Source organism: Anguilla anguilla, chromosome 13 (genome assembly GCF_013347855.1).
Source record: "Anguilla anguilla isolate fAngAng1 chromosome 13, fAngAng1.pri, whole genome shotgun sequence".
Taxonomy (NCBI): Eukaryota; Metazoa; Chordata; class Actinopteri; order Anguilliformes; family Anguillidae; genus Anguilla; species Anguilla anguilla.
This window is the reverse complement of record NC_049213.1, coordinates 7,134,359-7,148,120: the sequence shown is the minus strand read 5'-3', so window position 1 is coordinate 7,148,120 and position 13,762 is coordinate 7,134,359. Positions and strand designations below refer to the sequence as shown.

At 47.4% G+C, this 13,762-nt stretch overlaps 1 protein-coding gene across 17 annotated transcripts in view; it reads left to right on the top strand.

Moving 5' to 3' along the window:
* Positions 1-13,762, top strand: part of ptprt (protein tyrosine phosphatase receptor type T) — a 297,385-nt gene that overhangs the window by 271,652 nt on the left and 11,971 nt on the right. For all 17 annotated transcript variants that reach the window (XM_035389554.1, XM_035389544.1, XM_035389558.1 and 14 more), the window contains 5 exons: positions 2,923-3,072; positions 4,871-5,044; positions 6,523-6,654; positions 8,327-8,452; positions 11,951-12,114. In XM_035389554.1, coding sequence (XP_035245445.1) covers positions 2,923-3,072; positions 4,871-5,044; positions 6,523-6,654; positions 8,327-8,452; positions 11,951-12,114 — 746 coding nt within the window. The remainder of the gene's footprint in view (positions 1-2,922; positions 3,073-4,870; positions 5,045-6,522; positions 6,655-8,326; positions 8,453-11,950; positions 12,115-13,762) is intronic.

The following is a 13,762-nucleotide window of genomic DNA, read 5'->3' as shown; positions in this document are numbered from 1 at the left end:
CACAGAGGGTTGCCATGGCGCAGACAGAGGTGGGTGTGGTCACAGAGGGTTGCCATGGTGCAGACAGAGGTGAATGTGGTCACAGAGGGTTGCCATGGTGCAAACAGAGGTGGATGTGGTCACAGAGGGTTGTCATGGTGCAGACAGAGGTGGGTGTGGTCTCAGAGGGTTGCCATGGTGCAGACAGAGGTGGATGTGGTCACAGAGGGTTGCCATGGTGCAGACAGAGGTGGATGTGATCACAGAGGGTTGCCATGGCGCAGACAGAGGTGGATGTGGTCATAGAAGATGGCCATGGTGCAGACAGAGGTGGATGTGATCACAGAGGGTTGTCATGGTGCAGACAGAGGTGGGTGTGGTCTCAGAGGGTTGCCATGGTGCGGACAGAGGTGAATGTGGTCACAGACGGTTTCCATGGTGCAGACAGAGGTGTATGTTGTTACTGAGGGTTGCCATGGTGAAGACAGAGGTGGATGTGATCACAGAGGGTTGCCATGGTGAAGACAGAGGTGGATGTGGTCAGAGAGGGCTGCCGTGGTGCAGACAGAGGTGGATGTGGTTACTGAGGGTTGCCATGGTGAAGACAGAGGTGGATGTGGTCAGAGAGGGCTGCCGTGGTGCAGCCATTGTTGGGTCTGGCCTCTATCTGCAGTTTCCACATCTCGGCCTTCAGTCCGTCTGTCAGCCCTGGCCACTCCCCTGCAGGATAGGTGCAGGAGGGCGGGGTTAAAACAAAGCCAAGAATCAGACCTCAATAAGCAGGTCCTGCAGGTTTGAATCCAGAAGTTAGCTGAATCCATGGTTAGCTGCTCCTGTTCCTTAGCGCTCCACGAGAGTGACCGCAGGGTCTGCACAAACAAACCCCCTCACAAATATTTCTTGTTGTGTTTTTCTCCATCTAATAACTTGTTTGATCCACTCTTGCTGCGGTACAGGCATGCTAAAGCTGATCATTTCTGAATGTCGCAGACGAAGGCGGAAAAATCAAAAGCCGTGTACTGGGTCAAATTCACTGCCTGCATTTAATGCAGAGATACGACTGCAAGTCTGCTGAATATACTCCCTGAAAATGCGCAGATATAAAGCAGACTTAAAGTCCTTTGGTATATCAATAAATCAACCTGCCGTTCTGTTTATTATTTATGTTGAGCAATTACACGTGCAGTTGTGAAAGAGCCCCCTACGGGTTTACAAGTTATATAATGCACGCAGGAGAGGATTTAAGGGCACACACACTGCGGTAGCTTTTAGCTCCGTCCCCGCATAATTCTTCCATTTCAAAGGCGTAATTACATCCGAGAACGAGTTTATGACACGTTATCCTGAATGTAGGGCAAATCACTTAGATCACCGCGGTTTTATTATTATTATTTTTTTTTTTTTTTTTTGGTTTTGTTTTTTGCCAGATTGCTCTAATGTAGAGATTTGCTTTTCCGGCGGCGTCGGAGGCGGCAGAGCGAAGCGAAAGGAACGCGCGTGTGACGGGGGGGGGGGGGGGGGGGGGCGGGGGGCAAACAGCGGCCGGATGGCGGGGGCAACCGTAATGGGCACAGGCCAATTTGTGTCACCATAATGCGCAATTTAGAGCGCTAAGCCTGTACAAAACAACAGAAAAGCAATTAATCCCTTAAAAGGCTTTTTTTTTCTCCTGCGGGAGAGCTGGATTGTAGGTAATGGATGGGCCAGGTCAACAGTAGATGGATTTAGCCCAATCCGGATCAAAGGCCCACAATTAGCATCAGGGCCCTTAAGCCTTCTCCATTGTTGAGCGGAAATATGTGGAAATCTATGCTGTGGCAAGGGGCAGCTTGGGAGATTATTTTTTTATGCGTTTTTTTTTTTTTTTTTTTGATGCATACCGTGCAGTTTTTTTTAAAACTGCGTTTCTACTGGATCTCATTACAGATACAGCACATAATTTAAGCTCTTTTTTTATGGGCTTTGGTAATGTTTTTTTTTTTTTTTTTTTTTTTGCATTGCATAAAGGGAGCTTCCATTTTGGACTTAACGCACTTAAAGCCATTAGCAAATCCAAGTATGTAGCGACCAGGGCCACCCCAGACTCCTGAGGATTTTACTTTTAGGGTTCAGGCATGATGTCACAACTACAGCTGCTGCAGATCCTGGAAACTGTAGAAAGATCTGTCATCGAGACCCCATTGATAAAAAAGTGTGTGAGAGACCTGGATGATGTGCAAGAGACCTGTAGCTGTCGCACTTTTATTGGCGATTTGCATGCGATTTGCATTTTTCGTGAAGCGCGTTCTGATGAGATATTGTGATTTGCGAGTGAGAATCCTCGAAAATCGCTTTTGTGAAACAAGGCGTTGTCTTGTAAAGCAGCGCGGTCGTTCCCTTGTATCCTTGCCTCAGGTTCCCATAGTGCATTGCAAAGCCTGTGTCTATGATTTGTCTGAGATGTTGGTGAAATGCTTGCTGGGAGTTGTATTACAGTGTCGAAGCAAATGCAAAAAGCAAAATAAATCTTATGAAAATAAATCAAGCTATTAAAATACTTTTCTGTGCTCTGTTGATCTTGCCTGGTGTAATTGAGCTTGCCAATATGACCAGAATGCAGGGTTTGCACTTTTTGAAAGTATTTCGTAGGTTCCAATACACCAGACGAGATCAGTAAAGCGTAGAAAAGCATTTTAATCCTAAACAAATACGTATTTGACCCAGGTCTGGTATATATTAACACCACGTGTTAATATATGCATTTAAAAAAATTTGAAATTGAAACTTGAGGTTTTTCCTAAAATGGTTTAGAGGACGAAGGGTTCCAGCATTCAGACTGTCAGACTGCTGACTGTACGCTGGGGCTGCTCTTGTATACTAGCCTGCCAGGCCTGAGGCCTATCCCCTGTAACTGTGTGTGTGATGTCACGCCTGTGGCCACGCCCCCCTCCCCCTCCCGTGCAGGAGCAGTACGTCTTCGTGCACGACGCCATCCTGGAGGCCTGCCTGTGCGGGAACACGGCGATACCGGTGTGCGAGTTCCGGGCCATATACTACAACATCAGCCGCCTGGACCCGCAGACCAACTCCAGCCAGGTCAAGGACGAGTTTCAGGTGAGCGAGGGTGCGCCTCCTCCCCGGTGACGTCACTCGCCCCCTCACACGTCCAATCGCGAGGCAGCAAAAAGCAGGGGCTAACTTAGGAGCCTAAGACGTGTGTTTGCTTTGAGGGCCTAATATAGAGTGTGGTCAAAGCTTTGAAAGTGGACTATACTGTAGGTAAACAAGCCTAGGTGGGCTGAATGGCCTGTTCTTCTCATTATGTATTCTTATGTTCTTATGTTCTAGATGGACTGAATGGCTTGTTCTCCTCATTATGTATTATTATGTTCTAGATGGGCTGAATGGCCTGTTCTCCTCATTATGTGTTCTTATGTTCTAGATGGGCTGAATGGCCTGTTCTCCTCATTATGTGTTCTTATGTTCTAGATGGGCTGAATGGCCTGTTCTCCTCATTATGTATTCTTATGTTCTTATGTTCTAGATGGGCTGAATGGCCTGTTATCCTCATTATGTGTTCTTATGTTCTAGATGGGCTGAATGGCCTGTTCTCTCGTTATGCACTCTTGTGTGGTCCTGTGTCCATACTCACATTGATGTAGCTGGCGTTGATGTGGTCGGTTATATGTTCTCGATGGACTGAATAGCCTGTTCTCCTCATTATGTATTCTTATGTTCTTATTTTCTGATAGTCTATGTTTCATTTTGCTTTCTGCGTGTCAACTAGTGTCAAGTGTTGGCTGATAATATATGAATCTTCCCTTCTCTTACACTCCCTCTGACAGGTAATATATACTGCAGCCAAGAGTGCTTTAAATTAGAATTTGATAGAGTCAAAGAACAGAAAAGGAATTTGCTTAAACCTTGTGCCAAAAGCAGACCACAGCACAGTGTCTTCTTAGGTCAGCCGATTTATTCCTTCCTTTCTTTATTTATTTATTTATTTTATGATTCATTTTCTGCATTGTTGACAGGGATTAAATGAGCTGGTGATATGGTCAGTGTTGCAGCAGTGTAGCTGTGTATGTTATACTACTGGGATGCTAACTCAGAGGTTGCAGGTTCAATTACTGACTGGGGCATTGCCACTGTGCCCTGAAGTAAGATGCCTAACCTGAATTGCTGTAGTAAACTGCATAAATGGATACTATTTTTAAAATGTACACATCTGTAAACATAATTGCAATGTAAATGCTAATGAAATGGCGGTTTGTAATAAAATTGCGGTTTGTAATGAAATGACGGTTTGTAATAAAATGGCGGTTTGTAATGAAACAGCAGTTCGTAATGAAATGGCGGTTTGTAATGAAACGGCGGTTTGTAATGAAACAGCAGTTCGTAATGAAATGGCGGTTTGTAATGAAACGGCGGTTTGTTGTGAAACGGTGGTTTGTAATGAAATGGCGGTTTGTAATGAAATGACGGTTTGTAATAAAATGGCGGTTTGTTGTGAAACGGTGGTTTGTAATGAAATGGTGGTACGTAATAAAATGGCGTTTTGTAATAAAATGGCGGTTTGTTGTGAAACGGTGGTTTGTAATGAAATGGTGGTTTGTAATAAGATGGCGGTTTGTAATGAAATGGCGGTTTGTTGTGAAACGGCGGTTTGTAATAAAATGGCGGTTTGTAATAAAATGGCGGTTTGTAATGAAATGGTGGTTTGTAATGAAATGGTGGTTTGTAATAAGATGGCGGTTTGTAATGAAATGGCGGTTTGTAATAAAATGGCGGTTTGTAATAAAACGGCGGTTTGTTGTGAAACGGTGGTTTGTAATGAAATGGTGGTTTGTAATAAGATGGCGGTTTGTAATGAAATGGCGGTTTGTAATAAAACGGCGGTTTGTGTTGGCAGACGCTGAACATCGTGACACCGCGGGTGCGGGCTGAGGACTGCAGTGTGGGGCTGCTTCCCCGGAACCACGATAAGAACCGCAGCATGGACGTCCTGTCCGTCGACCGCTGCCTCCCGTTCCTCATCTCCGTCGACGGGGAGTCCAGCAACTACATCAACGCCGCGCTCATGGACGTAAGCCCCTCCCACTCCCAGGCCTGGGGCCTTACCTCACACACAATCACGCACAATGGCGGCTCAACCAGTTCCTGGAGGTCTACCATCCTGTAGGTCATCAGGGATCATCAAATCACGATCCTCATCGGCTGAGAACTGCTGGGTTTCCACCCTCCCTTTACCTGATTGTCAGGTGGGAGGACTGTCTGGCCGATCAGTAGCGCTAGAAGTTCAGTTAATTGCCAGGGAGGAAAGAAAACCAGGGCCGGATTTGGATTTGAGGACCAGATTTGATGATGACCTGCTGTAGGCTCTCTCCAACCCTAACAAAGCACACCTCATCCAAGAGCTGGAGATCTAGAATTAGGGTTGAATTTAAAACCTACAGGACGGTAGATCTTCAGGAATAGCCATCCTTCCTTTCTGCACAAGCATAATTTGCCCAGTACAGCAATGACCAAACTTAACTAGCCAAAGCATTGTTTATTAGCAGAGCTTATTTGTAACTGCGTTTATTTGCTTATTTAGAGTAATGGAAAGATGGCTTCATCCAGGCCCTGATTGCGCGATGACCATTCGAAGCACAGCTTGCCAAATTCAGCAGTCACCGAAATGAATTTACTGAACCGTGTTTGTGAAGAAGATGTGTAACGGTTGCATTTATAGTCAGTCAGATTTAGGGACAGATGTGGATTTAATTTGGGTCTTAATGGTGCAGTGAACTCCGAGCCGGATACGACGCCTTGCAGTGGCTTGGAAACAGCCCTGAGAAAATGGCTGCAGTTTGGGAAGGGTGGGGGGGGGGGCACTCCCCGGACGGGCAGGGGGGGGCGGGGCTGCGGTGCACGGCGCAGAGCCGTTAGCCACGGCGCGGTTTTTAGACGTGCGCTCGGGGAGCGTTTAAAACGCCTGGCCCCCCCCCCGCGCCGCAGCTGTCGGAGAGGAAGCCGCAGCTGGGCTCTGTCGGCGGGGGAGCCTCCACGCTCCGGCCCCCGGATCTCCCGTCGCCTCGGCGTCTAAAAAAAAAACCCATCAGACCCCTCGCCCCGCATCTGCCGCCTTCAAAGCTCCATTACTCTGGCCTGATCTCATTATGGACGCGCCCCGTTGTTTAACTTTTAATTACACACTTTAACTTTGTTGGGGGAGTTTTAGTTTCCTTTTTTTTTATGATATCGCCTATCGTGTCCTGGAAACCACTTTTCTGCACTGAGCGCTCTTCGAGCGCTCTTCGAGTGTGGAGATATCATCCGCCGACCAATGAGCTGATGTGGTAGTTTAGAAAATACTGGTTTCGTCCTGGAAAATGTGACTTCTGACTGAATGGCTATGCACTGCACAGTGGTTGCCAGGTCTGTAGCAGAACGATAGGCCATGTAAGGGTGCATGGCCAGTACTGCAGCCGCAGGATTGGGGCGATTCATTCCCAGACTGGTAGCCTTTTGCGCATTAGCGTGATGCTAGTGTGATGCGTGTGTCCTCTATTCGCTCTCCAGAGCCACAAGCAACCGGCAGCCTTCATAGTGACCCAGCACCCCTTACCCAACACGGTAGCGGACTTCTGGAGGCTGGTGTTCGACTACAACTGCTCCTCCATAGTGATGCTGAATGAGATGGACGCCGCACAGGTACGCACACACACACACACACGCACACACACACACACACACACACACACACACACACACACACACACACACACACATACATACTCTTCCGCAGCTCAGCAGGCCTGAAACAGGGTACAAGGGCATTCTAAGGGGCTACAGCATCCTGTTCCTGGAGATCTAACACCCTGTTGGTTTTCATTCCAACCCTAACGAGGAACAACCCATTCAGTAGCTAGAGATCTCATTTAGCTGCTGATCAGTAGAATCCTGATCAAACCTACCAGACGGTAGATCTCCAGGAGCAGGGTTGGACAGTCCTGGATTACAGGAGCAGGGTTGGGCAGCGTTGGGTTAGAGCACGGCCCTTTCTCAGTGTGCATGTCCAGCGCACCAGAGCTTCCTCAGAAATCCACCCGCCCGCATTCTCGAACCTGTCATCTGGCAGCTCCCAGCCCCCATGCGTAGGGTCTCATCACCAGGCCAGGCCTGCACTCATCACCGGGCCAGGCCTACACTCATCACCGGGCCAGGCCTACACTCATCACCGGGTCTCATCACCGGGCCAGGCCTACACTCATCACCGGGTCTCATCACCGGGTCAGGCCTACACTCATCACCGGGTCTCATCACCGGGCCAGGCCTACACTCATCACCGGGTCTCATCACCGGGCCAGGCCTACACTCATCACCGGGTCTCATCACCGGGCCAGGCCTACACTCATCACCGGGTCTCATCACCGGGCCAGGCCTACACTCATCACCGGGCCCTGCCGTATCGCCGCCTCGCCCTGCCAGAGGTCTCGTTTCGGGCCAACAGCCTGGCACTTCTCCAGCCCGAGAACTCATCAATACCGATCTGTATTAATATGTGCTGATTGGAGGCTCAGCCACCAATACGCTGTGAGCACTCAGTCCAGTCTCGGGACTCTGGAGGACGTAACTGATGGATTTTACCCTAAAGTGCTACATTACACAGTTTTCAGAGCTGATTTGGTCTATTACTTTCCTTCAGTGAATAGAAAATTCCATCCGTTTAATTTTTTTTCCCTCCCTCCAAGGCATTGAACTTTCATCAGCTTTGCGCAAAAAAGAAAAGAAATGTATGTCGCGAGCAAACAGCGGTGCACGTCTTGTGAATTTATTCATACCTGTGTAATATATTCTTCAGAATGTACCCGTGTGCCATGAAATAGAGCTGCTGTTTCACTTCACGGTACGCAGATCATGAGCGGTTTGCCCACGCGTGTGTGTATTGAGTATGTGTCAGGGATCAGTTTATTTTTATAAAGTATGTTTATTTTGCTGTAACACTGAAGTAAATGTAAATACCTATCTGATATAAAATGTCATGTTGTGTACTTTGAGTATGCTGGAAGTTAATTATTTTGCGAGGGAGTGTTTTTGTAGCCCTCTGTGTCAAACAACTAATACCTGAGTGTGTGTAGGACGTGTAACCCCCCTCTGTGTGTGTGTGCGCATGTGTGTGTGTTTGTAACTGTAGAATTGTGGGATAAAGTTAGTTTTGTCACTCACTGTCTCTGAGGGTATGACATTCAAACACATACTTTGCTGCACTATGTGCTGTTGGTTCCTCCCCCAGGACTACTGTCTAATTGTGTTGTCATCTCTCTCTCCCTCTCCCGCTCTCTCCCGCTCTCTCTCTCTCTCTCTCTCTCTCTCTCTCTCTCAGCTGTGCATGCAGTATTGGCCAGAGAAAAGCTCTACCTGCTATGGCCCCATCCAGGTGGAGTTCATCTCCGCCGATATCGATGAGGACATCATCAACCGCATCTTCAGGATCTGCAACATGGCACGGGTGCGCTTTTCCCCCAGCCAATCATAATCCGTGTCTCATGGGCTGGGTCCAGTCATTTGTCCTTAATTTCACTTCCTGTTGAATGCAAGTGTTCAAGAGAGAATGAAATTCCTGTGTTTCATGGTTCACAGGCAGTTGAGCCATTTCCTTTTAGTTTACCACATGTTTTATGCATAATAATGCATTTTTTGATTAATGATTAATTTATTTTATTCATAAATAAATTCATCATAAAGTGTTTATGATAAACCATAGCATTATCTAGCTCAATGGAAACAGACCTGAAAGATTTAGCCTTGGTTTAACTGAACGGACACAGAACCAAGAAGAGTTAGCCTTGGCTGTCTCTGAACAGACAAAAAAGACCAGGAAGAGTTAGCCATGGCTAACTCTGAAGGAACAGTAAACCAGGAAGAGTTAGCATGGGCTAGCTCTGAACAAACACAAAACCAGGAAGAGTTAGCATGGGCTAACTCTAAACAAACACAAAACCAGGAAGAGTTAGCACGGGCTAACTCTGAACAGACACTAAACCAGGAAGAGTTAGCACGGGCTAACTCTGAAAAGACACTAAACAGGAAGAGTTAGCATGGGCTAACCGTGAACGAACACAAAGCCAGTTAGAGTTAGGATGGGCTAACTCAGTGGTGTCAAACTTGTTGCCATGGAGGGCCGTGTGTATGCAGGTTTTCATTCCAGCCTCAGATCTTGATTATATAATTAGTTAACTTATTTGCTGAATTAGGGATGCAGGTTTGTGCACAATGGTGACCCGACGTCTATGGTGACCCGCATTGTCTAAATAAAAATTTTCTTATATTCTGTGCTTCAATGCAGTTAAACGCATATGGCTGAATGAGTAATTGGACTCAATTAAGGCAGCATTAATTGGTTGGAATGAAAACCTGCATACACACGGCCCTCCATGGCAACGAGTTTGACACCACTGGGCTAACTGAATGGAAACAGAGCACAGCAGAAGCAGACAGAGCTAGCATGGGCTAACTGAATGGAAACAGAGCAAGGCAGAACCAGACAGAGCTAGCATGGGCTAACTGAATGGAAACAGAGCATGACAGAAGCAGACAGAGTTAGCATGGGCTAACTGAAGGGACACAAAACCAGTAAGAGTTAGCATGGGCTAACTGAATGGAAACAGAGCACAGCAGAAGCAGACAGAGCTAGCGTGATCTAACTGAATGGAAACAGAGCAGAAGCAGGCAGAGTTCACGTGGGCTAACTGAATGGAAAGAGAGCACAGCAGAAGCAGACAGAGCTAGCGTGGGCTAACTGAATGGAAACAGAGCACAGCAGAAGCAGGCAGAGATAGTGTGGGCTAACTGAATGGAAACAGAGCACAGCAGAAGCAGGCAGAGCTAGCGTGGGCTAACTGAATGGAAACAGAGCACAGCAGAAGCAGGCAGAGATAGCATGGGCTAACTGAATGTAAACAGAGCACAGCAGAAGCAGACAGAGCTAGCGTGGACTAACTGAATGGAAACAGAGCACAGCAGAAGCAGGCAGAGCTAGCGTGGGCTAACTGAATTGGAACAGAGCACAGTAGAAGCAGACAGAGCTAGCGTGGGCTAACTGAATGGAAACAGAGCACAGTAGAAGCAGGCAGAGCTAGCGTGGGCTAACTGAATGGAAACAGAGCACAGTAGAAGCAGACAGAGCTAGCGTGGGCTAACTGAATGGAAACAGAGCACAGCAGAAGCAGGCAGAGCTAGCGTGGGCTAACTGAATGGAAACAGAGCACAGCAGAAGCAGGCAGAGCTAGCGTGGGCTAACTGAATGGAAACAGAGCACAGCAGAAGCAGGCAGAGCTAGCGTGGGTTAATTGAATTGGAACAGAGCACAGCAGAAGCAGGCAGAGCTAGCGTGGGCTAACTGAATTGGAACAGAGCACAGCAGAAGCAGGCAGAGCTAGCGTGGGCTAATTGAATTGGAACAGAGCACAGCAGAAGCAGGCAGAGCTAGCGTGGGCTAACTGAATGGAAACAGAGCACAGCAGAAGCAGGCAGAGCTAGCGTGGGCTAACTGAATGGAAACAGAGCACAGCAGAAGCAGACAGAGCTAGCGTGGGCTAACTGAATGGAAACAGAGCACAGTAGAAGCAGGCAGAGCTAGCGTGGGCTAACTGAATTGGAACAGAGCACAGCAGAAGTAGGCAGAGATAATGTGGGCTAACTGAATGGAAACAGAGCACAGCAGAAGCAGACAGAGCTAGCGTGGGCTAACTGAATGGAAACAGAGCACAGCAGAAGCAGGCAGAGCTAGCGTGGGCTGATGCTCTGCACACGCCGCCCGCGCGTGGCCTTCGCTAAACGATGCTGACAGGCAGGATTTACGGGCCGCGCTGTCGGAGCAGAGCTCCAGGGAGCCGTGAAGGCGCGGCAGCATCACAAATTTACCGTGAAATGGCTCCATCAGCGTGGAGGGAGGCGCGGAGCATCCGGCTGGCGGGAGGCTGGCTGACGGCTCCATCTCCTGCCCCGCCCGGCCCACAGCGCAGGCCCCACCCAGACAGGGCGGAGTCAGCCACAGTTCAGGCCCTGCCCTGACAGGGCGGAGTCAGCCACACACACACACGCATGTACACACACACACGCATACATACACACAGGCACACACACATGCACACACTCATACACATACACGTATGTACACACACACGCATACACATGCATACACACACACGTATACACAAACACACACGCATACACACACACACACACATGCATACATACACACACTGCCCCCCCCTCCAAAATACTATGATGAACAGTGAAAATTTTCACCATAACTCCCTTTGCAGTGAAACAACTCACATACTAGCTTGGGCCCTGAGCTGAAGGGCTCTGTTTTTGTTTCCTGACACAATGTTTATTCGAGCGGTATCGCTACGTCAGTGCACACGTAAAATCTGAGACCTAAAAATGAAGCACGTAGAGGGGCTCCTCAGGCCTGAGGCTTGCCCAAAAATCACAGAGAATCTCCATGAGTGAGCTTCGGAGTGGGCAGGCTTTCCTTCTGTTGTGCACAGTCGTTTATGTATCATCTCCCCGTCCGTGAGCTCTGGAACACAGAAATCCCACAGAACTCATTCATCCCTGAGCCAGTGTGTTTGCTTGTGCGTGTGCGTGGGTATGTGTTGAGTGTGTGTGTATGTGCTGTGTGTGTGTGTGTGTGCATGTGTGTGCGGGCTTAGGTTATCATGATGGAATGTTTCTGATCGTGTGTGTGTGTGTGGGGGAGGGTTCAGGTTACCATGATGTCGGAATGTTTTTGAACGTGTGTCTGTATGTATGTGTGTATATACCTACTTGTGTGTGTGTGTGTATGTATGTGTGTGTGTATGCCTGCTTGTGTGTGTAGGGGGGTTAACGTTACTATGAAGTCATGTTCATAGCATGTTTCTGATCGTGTGTGTGTGTTTGTGTGTGTGGGTGAAGGTCAGGGGTTAAAGGTCACGCTGATGTGATGGTCTTTCCGCAGCCTCAGGACGGCTACCGCCTGGTGCAGCACTTCCAGTTCATTGGCTGGCCGGCGTACCGGGACACGCCCCTGTCCAAGCGCTCCATCCTGCAGCTGGTCCGCCGATTGGCCAAGTGGCAGGAGCAGTACGACGGAGGGGACGGCCGCACCGTAGTGCACTGCCTGTGAGTCAACGGGAGTGCCCTTCATATAGAGCCTTTCAGCAGTCCTGCACAGACACCACTCACTAAAAATCATACCTGTATTTCACTATACCTGTATTTATATAGCGCCTTTCAGCAGTCCTGCACAGACACCACTCACTAAAAATCATACCTGTATTTCACTATACCTGTATTTATATAGCGCCTTTCAGCAGTGCTGCACAGACACCAGCCTCTAAAAATCATACCTGTATTTCACTATACCTGTATTTATATAGCGCCTTTCAGCAGTCCTGCACAGACACCGGCCTCTAAAAATCATACCTGTATTTCACTATACCTGTATTTATATAGCGCCTTTCAGCAGTCCTGCACAGACACCGGCCTCTAAAAATCATACCTGTATTTCACTATACCTGTATTTATATAGCGCCTTTCAGCAGTCCTGCACAGACACCGGTCTCTAAAAATCATACCTGTATTTCACTATACCTGTATTGATATAGCGCCTTTCAGCAGTCCTGCACAGACACCGATCACTAACTCTTACCTGCATTTCACTATACCTGTATTTATATAGCGCCTTTCAGCAGTCCTGCACAGACACCGATCACTAACTCTTACCTGCATACATAAATGCAGAGCAAAGTACTTCACAGGAAAGACAGATAAAGGGCAAGTAAAGTCAGGAATTTATAAACTAATTTCACAGCATAGGAAAGCACAAACAGGAATACGCTGAGGAGAATGAATCTTTACATTAGGGGGAGTTTACAGAGAATCAGGGATGTGATTTTCCCGTGTGCGTGTGCGTGTGTGCGTGTGCGTGTGCGTGTGTTCGTACGCTTGCGTGTTTATGACACACCCAAGTCCTCTGCCTCTTAGGTCTGCAAACTTCAGCATTCCCTGTTTAATCTGGAAATATCTGGAACAACCACACGCAGGTAAAAACTTCAAATGCAGGGACAGTCTGAAGGGAATGTTTCTGTAGATACATACAGGGCTTGTTATATATTTTTTTTTAAACAGAGGAGAAAAAAAACTGCTTTTCGCACACAAGTGGCCTGTGAACAATTAAAATCTTGGCACTAAACCAACCGGGACAACAACACGGTGTTTGTCTTCATTAGAAAGAGTATAGTCGCTTCTGACACTCATTATTTTCATTCATTAATAACTACTCATCACCGTAGCAGACGGATAGAGGTCATTAATACAGATTAGCAATGACACCGTGCTGCTAAGACAAGGTTATTCACACTCAGCTCTCCCTTGGAATGCGCTGGCTGCAAAATCAACCAATCACAGGGCGTGAAGACTCCCCTTGATAACATTTTAGTTTTTTATTGGTTAGGTTACCTGAACAATGGTAATTGCCTACTGAGCTAAGCATCTAAAAGCCACAACAAATATGGTCATGAAAAGCAAGGGAAAAGCTTTGTTTGAACATACAATTAATCTGAAAAAACATGTACTTGTGCATTAAATTCCCAGTGAGTGATATGTAACAAAAATGTTCCATATTTTAAACTTAATAATGAGCGTAATGAAACGGTAATTGCATCTTCAATTAGTGACATTTTGTACAACAGTCTGTTGAACGTGTTTGCATTGTAAATAATCTTTTATTTTTTAGTTCACACGCAGTCCCTTCATCGTACTGACTGTT